At 35.7% G+C, this 25,234-nt stretch overlaps 2 protein-coding genes across 2 annotated transcripts; one reads left to right on the forward strand and one right to left on the reverse strand.

The window, feature by feature from the left end:
- LOC100368093 (large ribosomal subunit protein bL32m-like) lies at nucleotides 1-7,434 on the forward strand. Its single transcript, XM_002740632.4, has 3 exons — nucleotides 1-95; nucleotides 5,195-5,423; nucleotides 6,130-7,434. Exons 1-3 carry the CDS (start codon nucleotides 2-4, stop codon nucleotides 6,332-6,334), a joined length of 528 nt encoding a protein of 175 aa, XP_002740678.1. The 5' UTR covers nucleotide 1; the 3' UTR covers nucleotides 6,335-7,434.
- On the reverse strand, nucleotides 7,395-25,229 carry LOC100367943 (cyclin-dependent kinase 2-like). The gene is made up of 7 exons (XM_085494791.1): nucleotides 24,979-25,229; nucleotides 19,620-19,697; nucleotides 19,007-19,127; nucleotides 18,617-18,787; nucleotides 11,352-11,453; nucleotides 10,718-10,921; nucleotides 7,395-9,393 (listed from the first exon to the last, which is right to left on the reverse strand). The coding sequence occupies exons 1-7, from the start codon at nucleotides 25,092-25,094 to the stop codon at nucleotides 9,286-9,288; spliced, it is 900 nt and encodes a 299-aa protein (XP_085350917.1). The 5' UTR covers nucleotides 25,095-25,229; the 3' UTR covers nucleotides 7,395-9,285.
- Nucleotides 25,230-25,234: the final 5 nt, after the last annotated feature.

Below are 25,234 nucleotides of genomic sequence, written 5' to 3' on the forward strand. Positions count from 1 at the left end.
GATGGCGGCGCGCATGTTAGCAATGCGCCTTAGATTGGCAGTCCAGAATATCGAGGCGAGAATACAGGAAATTTTCAATTTCCCCCCACCAGTAGGTAAGTAATTATGTGCCAAGATCACATATACTTATCCACATTGTATATCCGTTTTAGATTTAATTGTTTCGTTCACCAAGTACCACCGGTCGTGGATCGAGTGAGAACGAGGTTTTGCTTTTAAATACTTACCACCAGTTTTTATTTAGTGGAACTTGATTGGTGAACGATGCTAAATTCATCGATTGTTCAGCGATTCGCTGTACCTATATTTGTATGTCTTGACGATAGTTTGAATACTCATGCCGAAGTTCAGTGAGAATAACGCCCTCTTTGGCAACGTTTTTAATTTGAAAAGAGTATGAAAATAAAAATCACGTCAACTCGTCACCCCCCCCCCCCCCCTTTATAGCCCTGAGTACAGTCCTGAAGTTTGGCCTTCTTCCGCTGATCATTCGGCTGCTACCAAAGTCTTGAGAAGTCACATAGACCGGGAATTCGACACTATTGTGAAGGAATGTATCGGGCGATTTAAGAGGCATTCAGCTTTGCAGTTAAAAAATAAGCAGGTCGATACGTCTAACTATTCTAAATACCTTCACTGGAAGCAAAATTACATAAGATCTCCCACTAGGGTTGATCAAATCGTCATTTTCCAATGTCAACCGAAAATATATGCCGCCATATTTTTCTTGATGTATTTATTAACAAAACGTTGTTTCGTTGCGTAAAACTAGCTTTCGCCAACATTCCAGTACTGTAGGTTCATTTTTCTGCCACAAAAAAATTGGTCGATAGATGTTTTGGTTACAATCATGAAAACTGCAGAACTGTTCTCCACCATCAATTTGTAGGTGGGTGTCGAATCCTTGGTCTATGCGACTTCTCAGGACTGTGGGGCTGAATGATCAGCGGAAGGAGGCCAACCTACAGGACTGCAATCAGGGCTACCCCCCTTTATTGCACATTAAATTATCAAACTTGACATGATAATTAAATTTATCAAATGACAAATAACTAAAATTTTCCACTTGTCGAAGAATATCAAGCAGGTATTGATACAAATGTAATATGGAACATGTAATTTATAGATTTAGTAAGTCACGAGTGTTGAGATTTAATCACATGAGAGTTAGGTAGCGTCGGCAAGGGGTATTTTCGTAAGCTGTAATCAATTGTTTTCATTCTCTTAATAATGTACATGTAATTTAAATAAATAAAAAACATAAATTCATCGACATGGGCAAGGTGTAAAATGTACATAACTTGTTTAAAGATACTAGTTTTAACCTGTACCAGCTATTACTATTTTCGTCACTTGAAGTAAAAAAAGGTTATTTTCACCATATTTTAAAAATTCCAGCCATATGGCTTTGGTACTTAACCTCATGATGTACAAACTTCAAGTGCAACTCTATCAGATTTTGTTTATTTTACATGCTAAATTCAATTTTCCAATTTGGTATCATATTTATTTTGGCCATTCTGGAAATCTCTAATAATTTGAGCATCTTATTCCCATTCAAACCTTGAACACATCACTGGTTAGTTTTGCTCAGAAGACACATAATTGCAGAAATCCATAACTTAGATGTGCTTCTTGTGAACACATTGCCAGCTGTTTATGTAGTAATATGTTGCAAGCCCTAACAAGAGGAATCAAAGAAAGCTTAGAAAGAACTCCCATGTGCTGAGAGTATTGGAGACACATTAAATATAATTCGAAATTACTTAGCTGAAAACTAATTATGCAAATCAGAAAATTAATATGACCAGATTTGAGTGTAAAACTAATGAGGTCTGCGCAATGTAACAGAAAATCTATGTCTCCAAGTTTAAATGAAATGTGATTAGAACCAAAAAATTATGAATTATTATGCTTATTAGGGAATTAATATGAACAGATTTTTACCCCAAACTAATTAGGTTTGTACATTGTCCTAGAGCATCTTTATACTAAGTTTCATTGAAATGGAATAATTAGTACCGTGAAAACTCCAAAATTTCGACCCCTCTAAAAATTCGACCGCCTATTTATTTGCCGGGTTTCGGTGTTTTATTTACCTCCAAATTTTCGACTCCACTAAAAATTGCCGACTCATTCTTATTCGAAAATTGCGACCAGTTTTAGTTTTCCCACAAACGAAAAAAAAAACGATGTGAGCGTTCAAACGGGACCTTCCTCGAAGGCATGAATCCGGGTTTCTGATTGACTGAGAGATTTTTATTTTATTGGTAACGAAAATATATTCTAAATAAACGAAGTTTGAAATAAAAACGAACACAAAAATCTCGGCATGCTGCGTTTCTGAATTGTTGATTATTACTGTACTCAGTAGTGATTATAATAATGTACACAAAATAAATTTGTTGAATGGTTATGAAATACAAATAAAAGTCAACTTAGTTTCATCGTAAGCGAATGATTCCGGTCTCGTATAAACGTTTGATGCTGTAGGATATCCGCCATGTTCTCTTAGGTCAAATAGTAGGTCAAATCGCTAATTAACCAATCAAAAAGCTGGATGATGCCAACGTGTTCAAATTACCATAGCTTATTTAAATATGTTAATGTTATTGAACGCAATGCGGAAGAGATTGGTGTTGTAGTACGATGTTTTGGCTTGGATTTTGATGCGAAAACGGCATGATTTTTTTTAAATAAAAAAATTAGTTGTTTTTAAAAAATAAACTGGTCATCTGAAGAATAATTTAACATTGTTCACAGTGATAACAGCTCATTCTCGAAAGGAAGCTTACCCGCTCACGCTAGTCACGATAAAAATCATACACGTGTACTCTTGAATAGATAAACGTCAATGACTACGGTAAAACTTAGACTCTATTTTAGCCGGCAGGATTGATTGAAATGTCCGAAAAATGACGCCAAAATACACCTTAAAAGTCCCATTTTATTTTCTTAAATCCCATTTTATTTTTTAATCCAAGGGCGAATTTACGGCAGAATTTGGTCCCTCAAATAAGGGACACGTGAGCTTTGATTCTAACCGGATACATTGCACTGGGTCGGGGAGATCGTTTGCTAAACTTCCATGTATCTTTTGTCCAATGGGTACCTGTACTTCGAACATTCGCAAGTTTTTCTAGGTAGTGCGAGACAGCTTTGTCTTTTGACCTATTAGTTTTGTGCTGACCTCTTCTCCGCGTCTTGATGTTTTGTTTTGCTTGTCATAATACTCACTGATTGATGACTTTGTTTAGATTTTGAGTTACAACTCGGCCACGACCTTTGCTTTTACCGTGAAACATGAGGAAGTTTACGTCAATTGACGGACATTGCATTTTTTAAAAACTAATGAAGCACACTGTCTATCATCCCCATTTTTTCATTTGCTGATTTCTATTCTGAAAAATTCGACCGTCCGAAAATGCACCTTAATTTTGACTCTAAAAACACGTCACATATCTAACACCAATTATTTAAAACCGGTCGAAATTTTGGAATTTTTACGGTACTTTAGATATCAGTGTGAAAGCTTAAAATTGGTTAATTATGCAAATTAGGTAATTAATATGTACAGATTTTAACCCGCAATTATTCAGGTCTGTCTATTGTCCTACAGCATCCATGTACATTCATTGATATGTGATGTATAGTACCTGAGATATCAGTGTGAAAGTTGGTTAATTATGCAAATTAGGTGATTAATATGCACAAATATTTACCGGAAACTAATTGGGTCTGCATAATTCTAGATTCATTGAAATGTGATGATTAGTACTTTAGACATCAGTAGAAAAGCTGAAAATTAATTATGCAAATTAGGTAATTAATATGCACAATTATTTACCCTAAAACTAATCAGGTCTCTGCATAGTCCTAAAGGATCTATGTACCAAGTTTCATTGAAATGCGATGATTAGTACTTGAGATACCCGTGGAAAAGCTGAAAATTAACTAATTATGCAAATTAGGTGATTAATATGCACAAATATTTATCGAAAACAATCAATCTCTGCATAGTCCTTGAGTATGGAAGTACCAAGTTTCATTGAAATGTAATGCTAACTACTTATATCAAATGCTGAAAATTAATTAATTAATATGTACTGATATTACCATAAAAACTATCAGGTCTGTGCAGTGTCGTATGACATCTATGTACCAAGTTTCATTGAAATGTGATGATTAGTACTTGAGATATCAGTGGAAAAACCGAAAATTGACTAATCATTATGCAAATTAGGTAATTAGTGTCCACGGATTATTACCAAAAACTAATCAAAACCTAGCATTAGTTCAGAGCATCTATGTACCAAGTTTCATCAAAATCCAATGAGTGGTTGTTTAGATATCAGTGGAACAGTCATGGAACCACTAAAAAATAGCTAATTATCATGCAAATTAGGTAATTAATATGCACGGATTTTTACCAAAAATTAATCAAATCTGCGCATATGTTCAGAGCATCTATGTACCAAGTTTCATCAAAATCCAATGAGTGGTTCTTTAGATATCAGTGGAACAGTCATAGAACAGCTAAAAATTAGCTAATTATCATGCAAATTAGGTAATTAACGAGCATGGATTTTTACCAAAACCTAATCAAATCTGCGCATTGGCCCAGAGCATCTATGCACCAAGTTTCATCAAAAACCGATGTATGGTTCTTGAGATAGCAGTGGAACAGTCGGACACACATACACACACACACACATACACACATACCCACATACACACATACACACATACACACACACATACAGACACACTAACTGCAAAGACTCCCATTTTGTGCTTCACACATGGGAGTCAAAAATAAAAGTACTGATCCATTCAGCACTACCTTATTTTTCTATTTTTGATCTCTGCAACCCTGGAGCTGTCAGGCACATTCTCTCATTTGTCACTTTTGCTTTCCCATTTGTTGTGCTTGCATCACACACTGTCATCTTGCCTTTTAAACTGCACACTGGGTATTGAATAAACTATTAGATCATTTCATTAAAGGACGATCATAATAAAAGTTATTTGTGTTTTCTCATAGTAAGTTTAGACAGGTACTGCTGTGGCTGAAATACAAATGTGAAAGATAGGAAAATAATGACAGAATGTACTGTACACATAGTTCGCATAGAGCTACAACTAGCTAGGTTAATCAATGGCTAACATTTAAAGGTTAAACTTATTGATTCAGCTCCTGCCCTGGCTTTCCACCAACCCTCTATAGATGTTGGATCAGATAGCTCCAGTTTTGATATAAAAAGTATATTTGATGGGTTCTTATGGGCTGCACCGAAATCCAGAAGATCTCTGGAAAGAAGACGCACGAGGAGAAGAGCTACTGAGAAGCGATTGAAGTCAAAACCAGATATTGTTGCCTGTGAAGTTTGTGGACAACCCAAACTACTATATCACTTGTGCGGGTGAGAACATTGTTTTAGTTTGTGACAAGTGTTAAACCTCATGGAATTCCTGTAGTTGTCAGATCCAAGCAGAATTTACACATCTAATTATACCAGAATACCCCAGTTACTTTCAGTGAACATACGACTTTTACCACTTACCAGTGATTATTAGTAGACTGATTGAAACAATATTTACTGTATGTGGCTTAATTATTTGCTTGATTTTATAATCGCTTACTTTGCACAGCACAGAATTCTGCATAATCACTGATTGGCTCGCCTACATTCCTCCAGACTGATTCACCTGTCTATTATTCATAGATTTTCATAGACAGCATTTAGTCTATCAAGCAATTATATATCAACCTAACTCAGAAATGGAATGTCCCTTTCTATATGCCCTTGCAAAGTTGAAGTTACATAATTTTGTGTCAGCTAAAATCATCAGTTAATCATTCATTACCACTTACTGTACTGTAAATGCATTCGTTTTTAATTTTTCGAACTTGGTGATTTAGATTCAAATGAACGAACACATAGTATAATAATTGTCCCTGTCAAGTTTGTGAACTTAAACCCAGTGAAATTTCTCAAAACAGTGAAAAATTGCGAGATGGCTACCCCATCTGGTTTCCACATTTGTACAAGCAGTATAGTGACGATTTATAGTTACGCATGTCCAAATAATTATGTTTGATATTTTCGTTCTCTTTCTAATTCACAGAAACTGTTTGGAAAAGGTGAAAGCTGAAACCGAAGCTGTTCGTGAAAAATTGGGCAAAGAGTGGAGTTGGAACACCCCACAAACGGAAACTATCGTACTCTATGAAGGAGAAAAAGTGAGTGAGCAAGATAAAGACAAACACATTGTGGAAGTACCAAGGAAAAGACCATCGTGGTTTACAAAAGATCTGTACACAGAACATTGAAATAGTTGTGAATGTTGGGCTATAAATCAAAATCATGTTAAAAAAATTATGTTGTCACTGCTCCATGCAATGAACACTGTAGTAGAATAGTGGACTGCCCTAAACATATCTTTACAACAAATTTTACCTAAGGAATGAAATATATGATAGATGATGGCCAAAATTAGCTTCTTTGCATGGCTAATCTTATTGACCTTTAGCTTTGTTGTTGACTTTCTCAAACAGAGCTTGTCATATCATATGATGTCAGTGTCACTTTTTACTATTTCGACTTCTTGAGAACTACAATTCTTATTGCTTTGATTCTTGGTGTATATGTACCTTGGGCAGACCTCTCTCAGATTTGTTCATTTCGTGATGATTTCTCTAATTTTTGGTAAAGAGATATTTTCGAGTCCTTGTTGAAAATCGCAAGTCTGATTGCTTTGATATTATACACATAGGTACTACAGGTAGACATCTCTCAGATTTGTTTATTTCGTAATATCTTCAAATCTTTAATTTTGATAAATATACCGGTAAACTGCATTTGTCATTTTTGGTTACAGCGGCGCTAACTCAGCCAAGGGGCTGCTTTTTTTTCTGAAACTCGGGAAAGAACCATTTTCATGCACCCTCAGAAGCAGAGGCTGGAATAACCAGATTAGCCAATCAGAAACAAGGAAATTATCATCTATCCACTTTATTTTTCCCCCATTTACAGTCCTGGGCCAACTTATCATTTATCTGCCATGGGACTCAGACTCTCGTTCAATTGTGTGTGCACCTTATTGCACTAGTTCGTAATTTAGTCATTTTTATCTCATTTATGAAGAGATAAGAGTGAGCAAGTCTTCAAGCAGATATGAATAGTTTTTATGTACAAGAATTACCATACTGAAGATGTTCAATAGTTATTTCAGACTGTATCTTGTTTAAATCTTTCCGAGAATGTAGTTTGTACAAGCTCTTTAACCATACCAATTTAAAGCACAAGACAAAGGCCGAGATCAGTAAATATCACAAAAAACAGATTTCCTTGCATTTCACATGTACCAACCATTCTTCCAGTGCAACAATATTAAGATCATGAAAACGTTTAATAAATTTTGTTCAACATGCATACTGTACCAGTACGTCTTTAACATACAATAGTCACTCTGATCTAAAACTTACACACACATAGAATTTAACAGTTATAAAATATATTACAAGATTATGTTCTAAAAAAGCAAGGTTTTTATAAATACTTTGCACTTAAAAAACCAATAGACGCATTCCCTTCCAACAAACCTAATCTATGAACAAGAATACTAGTACTGTAACTAAACAAAAAATAACTAAATGAATGTACATGCATTACTGCACAAAACTAAATGAAAGGTTTGCATCAACTTCCAACTCTGCTTCCCAGGCCACTACTTGTAAATGCAGGAATTGCATCAACCTTCAACTCTGTTTCCAAGGCCGCTAAATGCAGGAATTGCATCAACTTTGCTTTGTTAATCCTTCACTTTCTTCTCAAATGTTGACATCAACAATTCCAGCTGGAAGTTGGACATAATCAGACGAAAGCACAAATTACATAATGGTACGCGTAGCTGGGACTCAGTAGTGAAATTATTCAGCAATGTAGAAATAGTGGCTCCAACATTCCATCTGAATATTTCCACCCAGCTAGTTACTTATTGTTAATCAAATTGCAAATCAAAGAACCCATATCAGGGATACCCACTTGACATGACTACATTATTATTGCAGCGTGCTAGTGAGTACATTTGTGGGTTAGTAATAAATGCCACTTTCAGAAAAGAGGTTGTTAATTGCTTTTAAAATTGAAACACCAATACACAAGTTCTTCCCATCAGCAGTCTTATGAAAGACACCATTATTTGAGGTGTAAATCGCCTTTAAAACTGTTTGCCTATTAAAGACATCTGATATATATAATAACATGTTACTGGTTCATCTTTTTGTACATGACCTGATTGATGTCAAAGAACTGGATGCTTTTTTTAAAGCAATGTTGGCTTTCACAAAGGGAAAAAATAGTTTTAGCCATGGTAGCTATTATCAATGTTTTTCTCAGACAAATACAACTAATGCTACTTAGCACTTGTGTTTAAAAGGTTCAAGCCAAATTGAAAAAGGCGTGTTCTTTCATTATTACGAGTTTATGCCATCAGGATATGGAAAATGAAAGAAAAAGCAATTGGGGTCAGACAATTTAATATTAGAATCCAAATTTTTTTTTTGAAACTGGCATTTTACACTTGTTTCTATGATGAGATTATTTCTTCATATCTAAAAATTGTTGATGAGGGATGTAAAAGTTGTACAATATTATATTTATGAATCTACATTTTGGGAAAACATTTCTAAAAATGTACACAATTGAATAGTGAGTTTCCAAGGTGATAATAGTTTTTCATCATATACAATAGGAGCCTATCTCTGATAATGCATTGCCAACATGCGCAGTTTACATGCTTAGTATTATAAATTGTAATTTGGCTCAAACTGTCTTGAAAGACTTACTAGCTGTCAAATACTTTATTTTCGCTGAAAGGATGATTTTGTGAAAATAAAAGTTCTATATAAAATGCCCTAAGTTTTTTCATCAATAAAAATAAAGTTAGTTTACAGTAAGTAGGCAAAATGTTTTTTTCTGATGTTTGGTTCAAAATATCTCTCTTCATTGATGACAAGCATTTTTTTTTTTGCTCTAATGAGCATGTCAGTTTATGTATAAATCTGCTGACTCCCCACTGATAAACACATGGCAGGTTAGGCAGCCATTACTACAATGAAATGGCATAATTGGATATTTTGTATGGCACTTCTTTAATGTGTTTAGGCACCGCACCATATATAACACAATTTCGTTTCTTATTTTGTTCACTTTAAACACTGCAGCTGAATTCACAACTACAATTTAGTATGTAAACAGCAACTGAAGCGTAATGTTCAATCTACTTTGGTAAATGTTCTGGTATTTGAACTTGGACGTCCCTGAAGTATCTGTGGCTCAGTGCAGTCTTGGCAGACATTCGTTTGTTTGGTTCATACGTCAACATTTGCTGTAAGCAAAACAAAATACATTATTATCTGACACCGAAAACAATTTAACAGACGGTAAAACAAACTCGAAAGTGTTATGAACATGTCTTTCTAATTTGAAATTATGCATCACCTATTACGTCACACCCAAACACTTAGGTGTTTACTTGAGATGCAGAAACACTGTCAGCATGTGATGGTAATAGAATCCTGTTACTGTGCACTCAGCATGAATGTACTTTGCCATTTCAGGCTGTTATTTAATAATAATAATAATAAATAATAACTTTATTTAATTAAGCGCAACAATTCCAACATATGAAGATCAAAGGCGCTGATACAATAAACAATCAGTCAAATATTAAAAGCACATTTAAATAAGTACGTTTTCAGTCTAGATTTAAAAATGTCTACTGAAGGACTAGAACGAACAGACAGAGGTAATTCATTAAAAAGTTTAGGACCTAAATTTTCAAAAGCATGGTCTTTGTATAACACCTTGGACTTTTTACTACTCATCTGACGAGTTTTAATAAGAAACTTCGATTCAGATCTTAAACTACGACTCGGTACATAAAATTCGATTAATTCACATAGATAATTTGGGGCAAAACCATACAAAGATTTATACACTAGTAAAAGTAATTTGAAATTGATTCTTTGTACAACTGGTAACCAATGAAGTTTAATAAAAATGTCTGTAATGTGGTCATATTTTCGAGCACGAGTGATAAGGCGGGCTGCTGCATTTTGTACACGAATAAGACTCATAAAATTATTACTTCAAGCAGATAAAAGATGTACAATAATAAGGTTATCATCGCAAAGTATTCACCAAGGCAGTACGGTAACACATCACCTTCTGCTACATGTTGGTTATGGTAGATACGATTTTGCAGTAGTCTCGTAATAATCTTATATTACAACTCATAGCCCCAAAAAGTCACAAATCTTGGTACTTTCTTTTACCGTTATACAATACCACAGGTACTGTCATGATGCGAAACTTGCATATCATATTGCCTATTAAATTAAATGACTGTGAATCAGACATTCTCTAAAAGAAACATCTTTCTGATGCATGGAACCATTTTGGCATTTCGCTTCCAGCCAGATAAACTGATAGATTTTTGACAGATTACAATACAATAAAACAGGTTAAATGAATGGATTTCACAGTGAAAACATTAGAACTACCGATGGAGTTTGTAATCAAGACATTTGCTGTTTTTCAATTGTCATAAACATGGTTAGTGAGAACTAGGAGGGAAGTTTGTAATCAGGATGCTGTTAATAGTGGCCTCTTAGAAATAGAATCCTCTTTATATTGGTTATAATACTTACTCTCAGTAAATCTAGTCCATCCATATCTAACGACCCAACAACTTTACTCAGATCTTGCTGTGGCCATTTTGGAAATGAACTTTTAAAATCAGGTAATTTATTTACTCCAGGCCAGGTCTGCTCATCTGGGGTGCCCATCGTTCTGAAGATGCGAAATAACTGATCAATTTCTGAATCACCTGGGAACAATGCTCTCCTTGTAATCTGGAAAGAAAATAAATAAGAGGATTGTTGGATACAGCCTGATGCAGACATAACAAGTTTATGTTGGTGTGCCAAAGACTACAGTACAAACACAAGCATAACATCTTATTACCTCTCAGTTTGAAGAGGCTGCCATTGACATTGATTGTTTTTCTTTTACTATTTTTATATCTTACTCTTAACAGTTCTGTTACATGGCAATTTTTTTTAGTAAGCCCAAAGAAGCTTGTTATATTTATCTGCTACGACTAATCATGATACACAAATTATTAAGCAATTTCTAGGAGGTTTTCAATAAAAACAAACATGAAATTAGAAAAGAAGATATGACAGAACTGACAATAACATAAAAAGTATTTTCCTGCACTCAACGGAATGAATTTGTAATTACAATACCAAACAAGACAAGATATTTTGGTGTTATACTGACCATTTCTGCAAATATACAGCCAATACTCCATACATCTACAGCTGTGGAATAAAATCTTGTACCCAAGAGAATCTCTGGTGCTCTGTACCATAATGTGACTACCTATCATCAAATAAAGATCAAAGAAAGCTTAGAAAGAACTCCCATGTGCCGAGAGTATTGGAGACACATTAAATATAATTCGAAATTACTTAGCTGAAAACTAATTATGCAAATCAGAAAATTAATATGACCAGATTTGAGTGTAAAACTAATGAGGTCTGCGCAATGTAACAGAAAATCTATGTCTCCAAGTTTAATTGAAATGTGATTAGAACCAAAAAATTATGAATTATTATGCTTATTAGGGAATTAATATGAACAGATTTTTACCCCAAACTAATTAGGTTTGTACATTGTCCTAGAGCATCTTTGTACTAAGTTTCATTGAAATGGAATAATTAGTACCGTGAAAACTCCAAAATTTCGACCCCTCTAAAAATTCGATTCGCTATTTATTTGCCGGGTTTCGGTGTTTTATTTACCTCCAAATTTTCGACTCCACTAAAAATTGCCGACTCATTCTTATTCGAAAATTGCGACCAGTTTTAGTTTTCCCCCAAACGAAAAAAAAAAACGATGTGAGCGTTCAAACGGGACCTTCCTCGAAGGCATGAATCCGGGTTTCTGATTGACTGAGAGATTTTTATTTTATTGGTAACGAAAATATATTCTAAATAAACGAAGTTTGAAATAAAAACGAACACAAAAATCTCGGCATGCTGCGTTTCTGAATTGTTGATTATTATTGTACTCAGTAGTGATTATAATAATGTACCGTAAAAACCCTCAAATAAGAGCCACTTTGTAACACTTTCATTTCTGGGTGGTGCTTATTTGAGGTAACATGTTGACAACCCTGTAGCCAGTGGCTCTTAAACCAGGGTCATCAAACTTTTTCATTGTGAAATAGGGAAGGGGATAGGCAAACACACACACAACCAAAACAGACAAGTAATTATTAATGATGTATCATTGCAATTAATTTATTCTGTAAAAATACTGTTATGGGAATAACAAATGTCAAATAAATACGACGATTCGACGTTTCATCGACAATGTGTAGCAATGCCTGAAGTCACGTTTCACTGACAATGCGTAGCGATGCCTGAAGTCGGATTTGGTAGCACTCTCAGTGTCTGACCCAACACTCGAATCACTTGTACAATTGTTTACCAAGTTTGGTACGGCAAACTTTACTCTTGAAAACTGGGAATAACTTGCGTGGCTGTGGCTGGCGTAGTGGTTGATTTGGTGACAATATAAAATAGTTTCGGATAGAATTGATCTGACCAGCAGCGACAGGAGAGGACATACTTGCAAAGGAAGCATGGAACCATGATGCCCAATCACTTGTATTTATGGCAAAACAATAAATAAAAACACGTTTTTCTATAGATTTGTACAGCTTGGGTACTTGGGCATTGTTTTAATTGCGCTAGACGTTTGACAGTACAGCTTTGGTTTATATTTCCTGTTTCATAATCAAGCCAGCTTATAATGATATGTTAATGATATTCACGTACTTCACAGTCCACGCAAACAGGGTCAAACTATAGCCCCACCCCTATATGACCAAATACGAAACAATACCGAGAAAGTAACAATTACATGTATTAAAAATAATTTCCTGTGACCAATCGGAGAGACGAAATCATTCACGAGAGCCCAGGCCTGTTACAAGGCATTTTCTGATTGGTACAAGTTCAGATTATTTTCAATTCTCACAAATAGCTAATTTAAATATTTGGGTCAGGCGGGTCACGTAGACTTCACTTTGCTGTAAGACAAGTTGATCGCACAAGTTTGTGGAACTAATCCATTCGACTTCAATTTTGATTATTTTTCGGCAAGAGAGTCCTCTCCAAACTAATGCCAGTTATTTTGTTACTTCCCTGAACATTTTGTCTCGAATCACCCAAAAACGAACGTCTCAAATAAAATGCAAAAAATAACCCAAAATCACGATCAGCGAGAGTGGGCTGCGTAATCATTACATTCTCACAGTCGGAGCTACGTCACGATCCCTCAAACGTTGCCATGACCGGATTAACACCTCCGTTTTCCCCCACGCTAACCAAATTCCCCCCACACTAAGGAAAAAATCTTTTGTTTTCTGCTGACTTCCTGTTCCGGTCCGTCTGTGAGAATGTATTTTCGATACCTCAGATTTTCCGATAAAGGCGTTCTAAAATCATGACGTTCTTTACTTGGTTATAAAGACAACATTGACAATGAATATCTCAACGTGTCCTTCGGTGTTTCGGCAAAAAACATACTAGTAGTTACTACTGAATAGTTTGTGAATTAGTCGATTGTGTGTCAGAAATGTAAAATGGACAAGTTGACAGTCACATTCACGCTCTCAATGCATTTCTTTCGTCTATCATTCTTCCGTTCTCAATTACACAGGACATCAGGCAAGTTATGGGGATAATCTTTATTTGTCTCACACCTTCTGTGGGGCAATAAACAATGCAGGTGGAAGTGAGGCACGACAAGCTCGGTGTCTGCCTGATTGTAAACAACCAGGCGGCTGGCGCTTATTTCAGGGTTCTTATTGACAAAACCACTCAACTCTTGGTGGCTCTTAATGGAGGGTCAAATGTAACAAATTTTCACTGAGTGGCTCTTAATTGAGGGTGGCGCTTATTTGCGGGATTTTACGGTACACAAAATAAATTTGTTGAATGGTTATGAAATACAAATAAAAGTCAACTAAGTTTCATCGTAAGCGAATGATTCCGGTCTCGTATAAACGTTTGATGCTGTAGGATATCCGCCATGTTCTCTTAGGTCAAATAGGTCAAATCGCTAATTAACCAATCAAAAAGCTGGATGATGCCAACGTGTTCAAATTACCATAGCTTATTTAAATATGTTAATGTTATTGAACGCAATGCGAAGAGATTGATGTTGTAGTACGATATTTTGGCTTGGATTTTGATGCGAAAACGGCATGATTTTTTTTTAAATAAAAAAATTAGTTGTTTTTAAAAAATAAACTGGTCATCTGAAGAATAATTTAACATTGTTCACAGTGATAACAGCTCATTCTCGAAAGGAAGCTTACCCGCTCACGCTAGTCACGATAAAAATCATACACGTGTACTCTTGAATAGACAGACGTCAATGACTACGGTAAAACTTAGACTCTATTTTAGCCGGCAGGATTGATTGAAATGTCCGAAAAATGACGCCAAAATACACCTTAAAAGTCCCATTTTATTTTCTTAAATCCCATTTTATTTTTTAATCCAAGGGCGAATTTACGGCAGAATTTGGTCCCTCAAATAAGGGACACGTGAGCTTTGATTCTAACCGGATACATTGCACTGGGTCGGGGAGATAGTTTGCTAAACTTCCATGTATCTTTTGTCCAATGGGTACCTGTACTTCGAACATTCGCAAGTTTTCCTAGGTAGTGCGAGACAGCTTTGTCTTTTGACCTATTAGTTTTGTGCTGACCTCTTCTGCGCGTCTTGATGTTTTGTTTTGCTTGTCATAATACTCACTGATTGATGACTTTGTTTAGATTTTGAGTTACAACTCGGCCACGACTCTAAAAACATGTCACATTTCTAACGCCAATTATTTAAAACCGGTCGAAATTTTGGAGTTTTTACGGTACTTTAGATATCAGTGTGAAAGCTTAAAATTGGTTAATTATGCAAATTAGGTAATTAATATGTACAGATTGTAACCCACAATTATTCAGGTCTGTCTATTGTCCTACAGCATCCATGTACATTCATTGATATGTGATGTATAGTACCTGAGATATCAGTGTGAAAGTTGGTTAATTATGCAAATTAGGTGATTAATATGCACAAATATTTACCGGAAACTAATTGGGTCTGCATAATTCTAGATTCATTGAAATGTAAATGATTAGTACTTTAGATATCAGTAGAAAAGCTGAAAATTAACTATGCAAATTAGGTAATTAATATGCACAATTATTTACCCTAAAACTAATCAGGTCTCTGCATAGTCCTAAAGGATCTATGTACCAAGTTTCATTGAAATGCGATGATTAGTACTTGAGATACCCATGGAAAAGCTGAAAATTAACTAATTATGCAAATTAGGTGATTAATATGCACAAATATTTATCGAAAACAATCAATCTCTGCATAGTCCTTGAGTATGTAAGTACCAAGTTTCATTGAAATGTAATGCTAACTACTTATATCAAATGCTGAAAATTAATTAATTATGCAAATTAGGTAATTAATATGTACTGATATTACCATAAAAACTATCAGGTCTGTGCAGTGTCGTATGACATCTATGTACCAAGTTTCATTTGAAATGTGATGATTAGTACTTGAGATATCAGTGGAAAAACCGAAAATTGACTAATCATTATGCAAATTAGGTAATTAGTATCCACGGATTATTACCAAAAACTAATCAAAACCTAGCATTAGTTCAGAGCATCTATGTACCAAGTTTCATCAAAATCCAATGAGTGGTTGTTTAGATATCAGTGGAACAGTCATGGAACCACTAAAAAATAGCTAATTATCATGTAAATTAGGTAATTAATATGCACGGATTTTTACCAAAAATTAATCAAATCTGCGCATATGTTCAGAGCATCTATGTACCAAGTTTCATCAAAATCCAATGAGTGGTTCTTTAGATATCAGTGGAACAGTCATAGAACAGCTAAAAATTAGCTAATTATCATGCAAATTAGGTAATTAACGAGCATGGATTTTTACCAAAACCTAATCAAATCTGCGCATTGGCCCAGAGCATCTATGCACCAAGTTTCATCAAAAACCGATGTATGGTTCTTGAGATAGCAGTGGAACAGTCGGACACACATACACACACACATACACACATACACACATACAGACACACTAACTGCAAAGACTCCCATTTTGTGCTTCGCACATGGGAGTCAATAACCAAGTCATTATATACTCTCCATGTTGATATTCCTTGCGTACCTGAAGCTTCAGTGAACTTGTGTTATGGAGTAGAACCTCCCGAAACTTTGTGTCAGAAGGTGTGCGAGTTGGAATCCCACCACCAGCAGTGGTTAAGTTTTTAATCCGGTAACGAACTGTTTTTCCCTCCAACACAGCAGATAAGCTCTACTGTGCTTTATAGTTCAATGTTGTCATAAAAGAAGGTTAATAACATAGATCAGCACTCAAAGTGTTTTTGCTAGTAATCCAAATTCACGGTTCTCCACGAGGGGTTTTTACAGGGCGCTGCGCCCTGTTATCTGAAATTGACGCCCTGTTTAAATTGTCAGCACCCTGTTATATTTCCTGTGCGCCCTGCATGATCCCATACAAAGAATTGTTTACAAAACAGGCCAACACTCATTGTCTTCCGAAGATGATTCATCGTGCTCAGGGTAACTGGTTCATTGTTTAAAGGTGCAACTGTGAAAATTCCGGTTTGTTATCGTAGCAGGTCACCGCGAGGTGATAACACTACCAAACAAAAAGTTACAAGTTTTTTCAACACGATTAAAAATGAACATGTGGCCCAGAAAAGTGCATTACCGTACCCATATTTTTACTGCCAGGGTGACGTCAAATATATAAAATCGTTATCGGTAAAGCCATTCGTTAAACATAAGGTCTATGGTTAAAACCAAGTTCACGCCGTGACTAGGTAGCGGCAACATCGTCACCGCCGAGTGGAACAAAGGCAGCAACCGGGCAGCTATGCACTTGCATGATCGGTAAACGACCAGCGCAGCCGACGTACCATCACAGACATTGCTGATCACCAAGAAGTCCACATGAATGCTTGCTTGAACACGTAAATGTTTATATTTAAATGTCACTATTTAAAGTTGAATTTTCTTTAAATCACGATTTAAAAACCCCGGTAAAACGGCCATGCTTTCAACTCGCATCATAAGTGGAAGAAATAAATTTACTTGTGTTCTTTTGGAACAAATATTCTGATTGGTTGTTTTTCGCGTCAATGCGTGGCTTTGGCCAATCAAAAGCATCGTTACATAGTATCAGGGTGCACACAGTAAAATGAACTGTTTCCGGGTCATAGCTGTTTTCAACGAAGCAGACATCAACAAACTTTCGATTCAAATGAAAATTATAATATTCTTTTAAATATGTATTTTGTTTTTTTATACCTAATTCTATTATTTTTGATAGTAACTGTTAACTGCAGATCGAAAATCTTCTATTGTGTACATTTTATTTCGTTTGATCACCTTGGTTGTTGGTGCCATTCATGCAAGTTTTTTAATGAACCAATTACGAACGTTTGTGCGACATATTTTATTTTGCTTCGTCCAAATAAATATAAATCATAAATATAAATTTTTGCTAATAATTAAATAAAGCATGTATGTATGTATCTATTTGGGAAAATAAATTAACAAACTTGTTACGTTTTTTTCTGGACACGATCATTACTTGTAAACAACTGATGTCACCGCTTGAGGAATCGTGCAGCTAAAATCAGCTGATTGTACGTGCTGACGTTTACTTAATAATAGCTCTTAAAAATTCATATTCATTTTGTAATAATAAATATATATTATGCATATGTAATAATATGTAGATTAATAGATTTTTTGGTTTCCATTTTTCAACATCCTTGCCAATGATGCACATTACAAATGTGCCGCGCCCACTTCACATTGGCGCACCCTGTTTAATTTTCAAACCGTGGAGAACCCTGAAATTGTTGGTGGCCAACTGGAAAATTCAGTAGCTAAGTCCAAAATTGTTGGTTGCCTGTTGTAATAAACTAAACACACAAAAGCCTGCAGGGTGAAGTTCACTTCAGTCACACAACATTTTGCTGCAAACAGCCTGCCTTATTTATTTATTGATCGTAGTACATAGTTTCATATTGCCGACACTGAAATGCACATATACAAACTGTTGAATTTTGGTTAGAAGTTCTCCACCAAGAGCTGACAAGGTGTACAATCTTATTTTACAAAGTCTTGCCACCAGCCAGAATTAGTTTAATTTGATGAACTAGATCGCCATTCTTTAAATTTAGTCACCATGACAACAACTGACATGACAACTGAAATTGGGTGTAAGCACAGATTAAAACAATATCAATGCTGTGACTCATTATACATTTACAACACTGAAGCATTCTGCCATGAGAAGGTGCGGCCCATAGGAAGGATACATTAGGAGACAACTTTGCAGTAGCAACAAATATTCAAAAATATATAAAATATTTAAAACGTGTCTTTTTCTTACCTCGTGTGTATACGTCCTTACAGGAACTCCAAATGCCCGTGCTAAACCAAAATCAGCTAATTTAATTGCACCTTCTGAATCTATCAGTAAGTTCTGTGGTTTCAGATCTCTGTGTAAGACTCTGTGTGAATGACAATATGCAACTCCTTGAAGCAACTGGAAAAGATAACTCTGAAAAAAAAAATATTGGCTTTTATAGAGCAAATGCAATACCTGAATGAATACTGTAAAAAGAGATATTCTGTTTAATTTGTAAGGATGTTCACTAGGTTTTAAATTCACTGGTTTGTGAAGGAAACAGTACATACATGTATGGTTATCTTTGCCTTCAACAAAGTAAGCGAAAATAAATCATCAAAAATAAAATTTGACAATATAGGATATTTATACCTTGACTAATGGAAGTGGAAGTCCTGAAGGTGGACTACTGTCCATATATTTCTTTAAATCTTGGTTTAAATACTCAAATACTAAATATAACTTTTTCTCACTGTGTACTACATCTAATAACCTGGAAGAGAAGCAATAGAATTCATTTAGCTATATCATTTTTTAACCCAATCATGGTTGCTGAAGGTGTACATGCATTACATAACACCTTTTTAGTGTTCCCATCTACTTTTATTTTACACTTACATGTTACAAATGAAACAGTTCAGAAAAGCCACTTGGAATGATAGAATAAATTTAATAAACACAGCATATTACCCATGCTTGTTTTTGTGTACCCATCACTTTATCAATTGGACAAACCTTCCCTCAGCTTTTGTGGTAATAGCCCGGTGAGCGAAAAAATCATTTGATATCATGAATACGCCATCTGTCTGCATTAAATATTTGCTTTTGTGCATTTCAGTAAATTGGCCAAGAGGATGAGTACTAATTTAATTGTTAGCCTAATATTAATTTTCTGTATTCATATTCATAAACTCAATTCATAAACAAGTACCAGTACGCTGAGTATTGAATACTACACGTTATTAAGAAAGTAAGCCTGTCTTACCTGACAATGTTAGGATGATTCAGTTCTTTTAATAATGAAATTTCTCTGATTGCTGTACTGGGAACTCCTTCAGATTCCCTAGTGAGAAAAGAAATAAAGTAAGTAAAATAAATATGAAATTCATCAATAAAACACCTTCATTTCAATTGAATGGGCATTACAGTGATTCACGTTCCAGAATGTTAGCATGCTACAACCCTCAATGTTATTTCCTAGTGGCTATTGACGACCAAGTTCAAATTGTTGGTTGCCAGGAAACATTGTAGTGATGCCTTGTTTCTTTTGTTTGTGTCCGATATTATGTGGGTTGTTTGCTGTTGCTTGCCACTTAGACGGTAACATCTTCCAAAATAAACCAGTTTTATCGCAATTATAAACTTGTTCGTCGGAATAACCACCTTCATAGATAATTTCTCTCAGTTTTTCGGGAAAAGTTCTGACAGTGTCCATGTCCGCAGATCGAGCTTCGCTTTGAATTGAGACTTTGTGTATAGCGTGTCTTCTTTGCCATGACCAGAACCAACCCGAACTGGCCTCAAATTCAAAATCGCCACATCTGAGTTGCTTGGCGAGGATGTGTGCTTTGCACTGGGTGATGGGACCAGAGAGTGGAGTTCCCGCAGACTGTTCTTGAAAAAGTAATGGACAATTTTGCACGTTTTCTGTTCAGTCCCACCTCTTGGTCAACTTCGAAAACAAATTTCTTTTCTTCATTTTTTTCCCAGCCACGAATAGTGGACACACCGATTGCTAGATCACATGCAACCCTTGACTTGGTTTTCTTGACAGTCGATCGCTGCGAATGTATGTAGTACAGACAGACAGACTGGATAGCTTTCGCTTAGACATGCTGCTCAGTTGGGAAATAGAGATCAGAATGATGAATTCAAACTCATCGTAGCAAGTTTTATAGAGGTAGATCAAAGGGGGACTAACTGAGAAGTATGTACGATCGCTACTAGACACCCTATTGACGGCTGCCGTCACCCAGTTTATCTTGAGTCAGTAATAGACTGACAGAAGGTGTTAAAAATAAGTTGTTTCTTTAACGGATAGTTAAATACACGATGCAATGAAACATTAGTCTTTGTACTTTGTACAAAACTGTCGTCAAAACACAATAGAAATGTTGGGAGCCATCCAATAACCCATGACTTAGCCGAAATCGCGACTCACTGGGGCTAGACTTAGTGAGGGGTCACTGTACATGATAAACTGCACAACTACCGAACATGTCAGAATAGTAAAGAAATGCTAAAAGTCAGTTGCCCTTGCCAGGAGAGCAGCAGAACCAAAACAATCCGTCAGCCACCACCATTCACAGTAGCAATATGATTTTACATTGCATACAAATGAATGCTAAATACAGCAATCTCGGCCAGCAGTTAAATTTTAGAGAGTACAGAAGAAGTTCAAGTAAGGACTTATTATGCATATCCAAATTAAATCTATTATTGGAACAGAACATGTTCTATATTCACCAAAAAAGCAACATTGCCATGTTTCTTGCCATACTAGAAACTCAAAACAAAGAAAAAAGTCTGATCCAAATGACCTATGTCCTTGAAAATCGAGTCTTATCGCCTTTGCTTTTCCGAGCAAAAAGGTTGAGGCCAAAAACAGGATGGGTTATATATTAGATGTACCAGGGGAACTAAGATTTGGGACGTGAATCACTCCAGCGAAGAAAAATTAGTCCCTCTATAGAGGGAGACTATTTACCTCAACGATAGCTACGGTAATTGCGACCCAATCAATATTGGCAAGATTCCAGAAAATGCGGTGACCAAAAACTGTTGTGAATTTTTATGAAGGACATGGATTCACTTTTAATAGACTCCTGGGGGGTCAATTTTTCGCGATGCAATTCACTCTGGCGTGGAAAAGTCAAGGATAATTAAAAATGGCGGCAAAGGTCAAAAACATTGTTATGCTAATAACTTTTTTTGCCATAAAACGCTTTTTTAATTTTCTTGGCGTTAGCTAAATTTGGATCAAAATGGCAGTACAACCACCAAAACGAAATTAAAAGCAAATAAACATACGAAACATAAAAAACTGTTTCAAATCAGAACATAAAAGTATGGGACAGAACCTCTGTTTACCATTAATAGGGGGGTGGGGTGGTGGAAATTACTCACATTTGAGGGTGCCATGAAAAGAAGCGTGAAAACAGTGTTTATGGTACTTTATGTTCAGGGCCACCCAAAATTATGATATGAAGTCACGCTTGGTAATTTTAATAATTTACTGGGTAAACCTACCACAGCACTTTTTATTTACCGTATTACCCCGGGAACGCGCCCCCTCCCTGGGCAAGCACCCACCCCCTGTTTTCACAAAAGTTACATGTTGGGGACATCCTCGGTTAAACGCCCAGGGTGATTTTTAGCCAAGAACAGGGTCAACAATAAAGTTTTATTTGTCAAAAACGAACACGTTTGATTTATTTACATTGTATATATGTGTTTGTTGCGTCGTTTTCTTTTTTGGAGTGTGTGGTGGCCCTGAAAAGGGCCATTTTGTTTATGTTTTTACGTAAAAACTCATTGGAACTTAACGACTTAAGATGAACCACGCAGCATGTGGCGCACACGTTCTGCTTTCTCTTCATTCACGATGAATCCAATATTGCAACAATCCATACCTTGGTGAGTGGTTTGAAGCACTTGGCTTTGGTTTCAAAACGTAGCATTTCACTGACCGTGAATCCATAACGGGAGCTAGAACTTTTGAGACATCACGTCGTAAACTTGCTACTTTCTTTCCATCCTTCATCACAGCTATGGCATTACGGTCATGTGGATTATTTTTCTGTCATTGAAGAAAAAACATTTTGCCAACCTCAAGTTCATTACGATAACCATAATTAGGTATGCCGACGATGGAAACTTGTTGCATCATCGTTATTTTTGTCGTTTTGTCATGTGTGTGTTTGCGTGAATAAGTTATGTTAATGAGGTCAACCAGAGTTCATTTTCAGTCTGTTTTTTATGTATCGCCATTTGGATATGTTTATGTATTCACAATAGTTTGTAAACATTTCACATCAGTAATAAAAGGTTTATTTGTTTCATAAACCTGTCTGCTATTCTTCAGTAATTACAATGCGATGTATCAATACGTGAGTGCGTGAACAAAATTATGCTAATGAGGTCATCGCCATCTTGGATTACAAGCGGTAGTTTTTCCCGGCCGTTTTGACTTGCACTGATCACGGTTACTAAATTCGCTGACATAAAACAAGTTTTATTCTTGAAATTCGGCCATGTGTCTTAGTGTTCCCACAGTAAGTAAATCAAGAAATAAGTACGTGTACAAAGTGTACGAAAGCATTCCTTTATTCTACCTTATCATACGATCACAAAAACAACTTTTTAAAATCTTTTTTGGGGTGGTCCTCGGGTAAGCGCCCACCCCAAATTTTTCTCGATTTTGTATGTTCAGGCCCCTGGGCGCATGCCCGGGGTAATATGATATGTGTACCATCTGGGAAGCATAGGCCAATGGTTCACATGTAACATTAAAATATGAAAACTTATAAGTTTTCAAGTATGTGCAGGTCACAATTTAAATGTGCATATAGATTTTTCTGTCCAATTTAAATAGTATTTTACCAGACTTGATGGCGAGTTATGTGGATATGTGATTTCACTAAAGCTACACAGGAAATCCAGATGGAAATAGTTAGGTATGCAACAGTATAAACATAAATTATGTTGGATGCAACAAACTCTGCCACATCAAGGGCAAACTGGCATTCATGTAGGTCATGGAAGCTGAGAGAAAGTTCTAAGTACCGACAGCACTTGAGTATTTGTGTCAAGTCACATAAATCAAAGAAATAATATATTCTGCACTGCGATTTTTATTTTTTTATAATTTCTTTCTTGATTTTCAACTAAAACAACATAAGAAGTAAAAATTTATAAAGGGTTTTTTGTGTGTGAAAGGTAACGAAAGTTGACTTTAACAAACAGTTATTTAGTCATCAAACTGTTTGATACAAGTCACATGCTGCAACATATACAAAAGGTGCATCTCATCTCATTTAGATAGACCGAAACAGGAAATGGGGAGATAACGAGTGACTTTCAATAAGCCACTGTAAAATACATTGCCATTCCCAGGAATTTATTTATAACCTATGAGGAATGCGAGATTTTATTTTTGTGCAAGAAAATGTCAACATTTTTTAAAATTTGTTTTGGTGCATAGATTTCATTGCTTTTTTCCATTTAAATGTGAAATCATTTTTAATTTTGTTTTCTGTATTGGATAATTTTGTGTTACCAGCGATTGAGTAGTAAAAACTGCAAATTGGCGTTGTACAGCAAATCAAAATAGATCTTCACAGCACACGTTACACTGAGACTTGACTTTATCACATTATTGCCACAAATATACAATATACAACTCTCTGATTTAGAGGCGTAGCACCACTGAAATACTTAACATGGAAGTTTTTGCTCACAGCGACCATCTTTGAACATAAAATTTGCACATTAATCAAATACTTCACAGTATTAGTAGGATGGGAGAACATAGACAAGTACTTGTTTTTATAAGTTGCTGACAATGTGTTTGAGACTGCAATGAAATTACAATTTATTTTTGTTCAACATCACCTGATATTATTAGTTTATGTATAATGTACTCCAAAACATTAAAAACGCAAATCTAGTGTTAACCTATGTGTCAAACCATATTGACCAAAATGTCTAAATGCATGTCCATATTCGAGAACTAGAAGTCCCACAAAACGACACTAAACCCATAAGGAAATAAAAAACAAAATGTGATAATACGAAATTATTGTTACAAATTATATTCAATCGGAAAAGAAGGCAAAGGATTTTCGCGCGGTATTCAGATCACGCCATGACGTTTTTTTTTACAGCTGACCCATTACGCAACAACAGAGCCCTAAGCATCGCGTCGGTTAACTCCAATTATTCCAATATAGTCAGTTTATAGTCCCTTCTCACAAAATTACCCCTTGCAAGTATTAAAACCACCAGAAAGAAATTAACCCAAATGAAATAGCTCCAAAATGATCTGCAATTAAAATCATATTTACGGGACGAACATTCCTTTTTCGTTCAATCGGTTGGCCGCGACCACAACAAAGGCAAAAGTGTTTGTTTACAATTTTTACCTGATTCCACAACGAAATGCCCCAACTGAAATATTGAGAATTCAATGAATAAGTTATTATATAACAATTCCACTATGTTCATTTGACTTATCGGGGGACACTGTAGAACCAGTACATGTGCAATGAGAATGTGTGGGAAACAAAATGCCATTCGCAACGACATTGGCAGGAATCAGCAGTTGAATCCCGATTATGACTTACGTGTCCAAACGGATTTTCTTTAACGCCACCATTTTACCGGTCAATTTATCACGGGCTTTGTAAACTACACCATAGGTTCCCTCGCCAATCTTCTCAATTTTCTGGAAATTTTCCATTTTCTAGCTTCTAAAATATATGTAGTTGACTAAAATGATATCTAAAATAAGCCGGGGTCAAGCAGTAAAACAAGTTGAGGGTCGTCAAAACTTTTCGCGGGAATCCCCTTTCTCACGTGGGATAGTTTGTCTACATCTGA

Source organism: Saccoglossus kowalevskii, chromosome 21, assembly GCF_978046115.1.
Source record: "Saccoglossus kowalevskii chromosome 21, keSacKowa6.1, whole genome shotgun sequence".
NCBI lineage: Eukaryota > Metazoa > Hemichordata > Enteropneusta > Harrimaniidae > Saccoglossus > Saccoglossus kowalevskii.

Excerpts from the sequence above, each read along its gene's own strand:
- LOC100368093 (XM_002740632.4), top strand. The coding sequence starts at position 2 with ATGGCGGCGCGCATGTTAGCAATGCGCCTTAGATTGGCAGTCCAGAAT. Across the intron at positions 96-5,194 it reads CAATTTCCCCCCACCAGTAG|CTCCTGCCCTGGCTTTCCAC; the intron begins GTAAGTAATTAT and ends TTATTGATTCAG. Across the intron at positions 5,424-6,129 it reads CTACTATATCACTTGTGCGG|AAACTGTTTGGAAAAGGTGA; the intron begins GTGAGAACATTG and ends TCTAATTCACAG.
- LOC100367943 (XM_085494791.1), bottom strand. The coding sequence starts at position 25,094 with ATGGAAAATTTCCAGAAAATTGAGAAGATTGGCGAGGGAACCTATGGT. Across the intron at positions 19,698-24,978 it reads AAGAAAATCCGTTTGGACAC|GGAATCTGAAGGAGTTCCCA; the intron begins GTAAGTCATAAT and ends TTTTCTCACTAG. Across the intron at positions 9,394-10,717 it reads ATGGACTAGATTTACTGAGA|CAAATGTTGACGTATGAACC; the intron begins GTAAGTATTATA and ends TTTTGCTTACAG.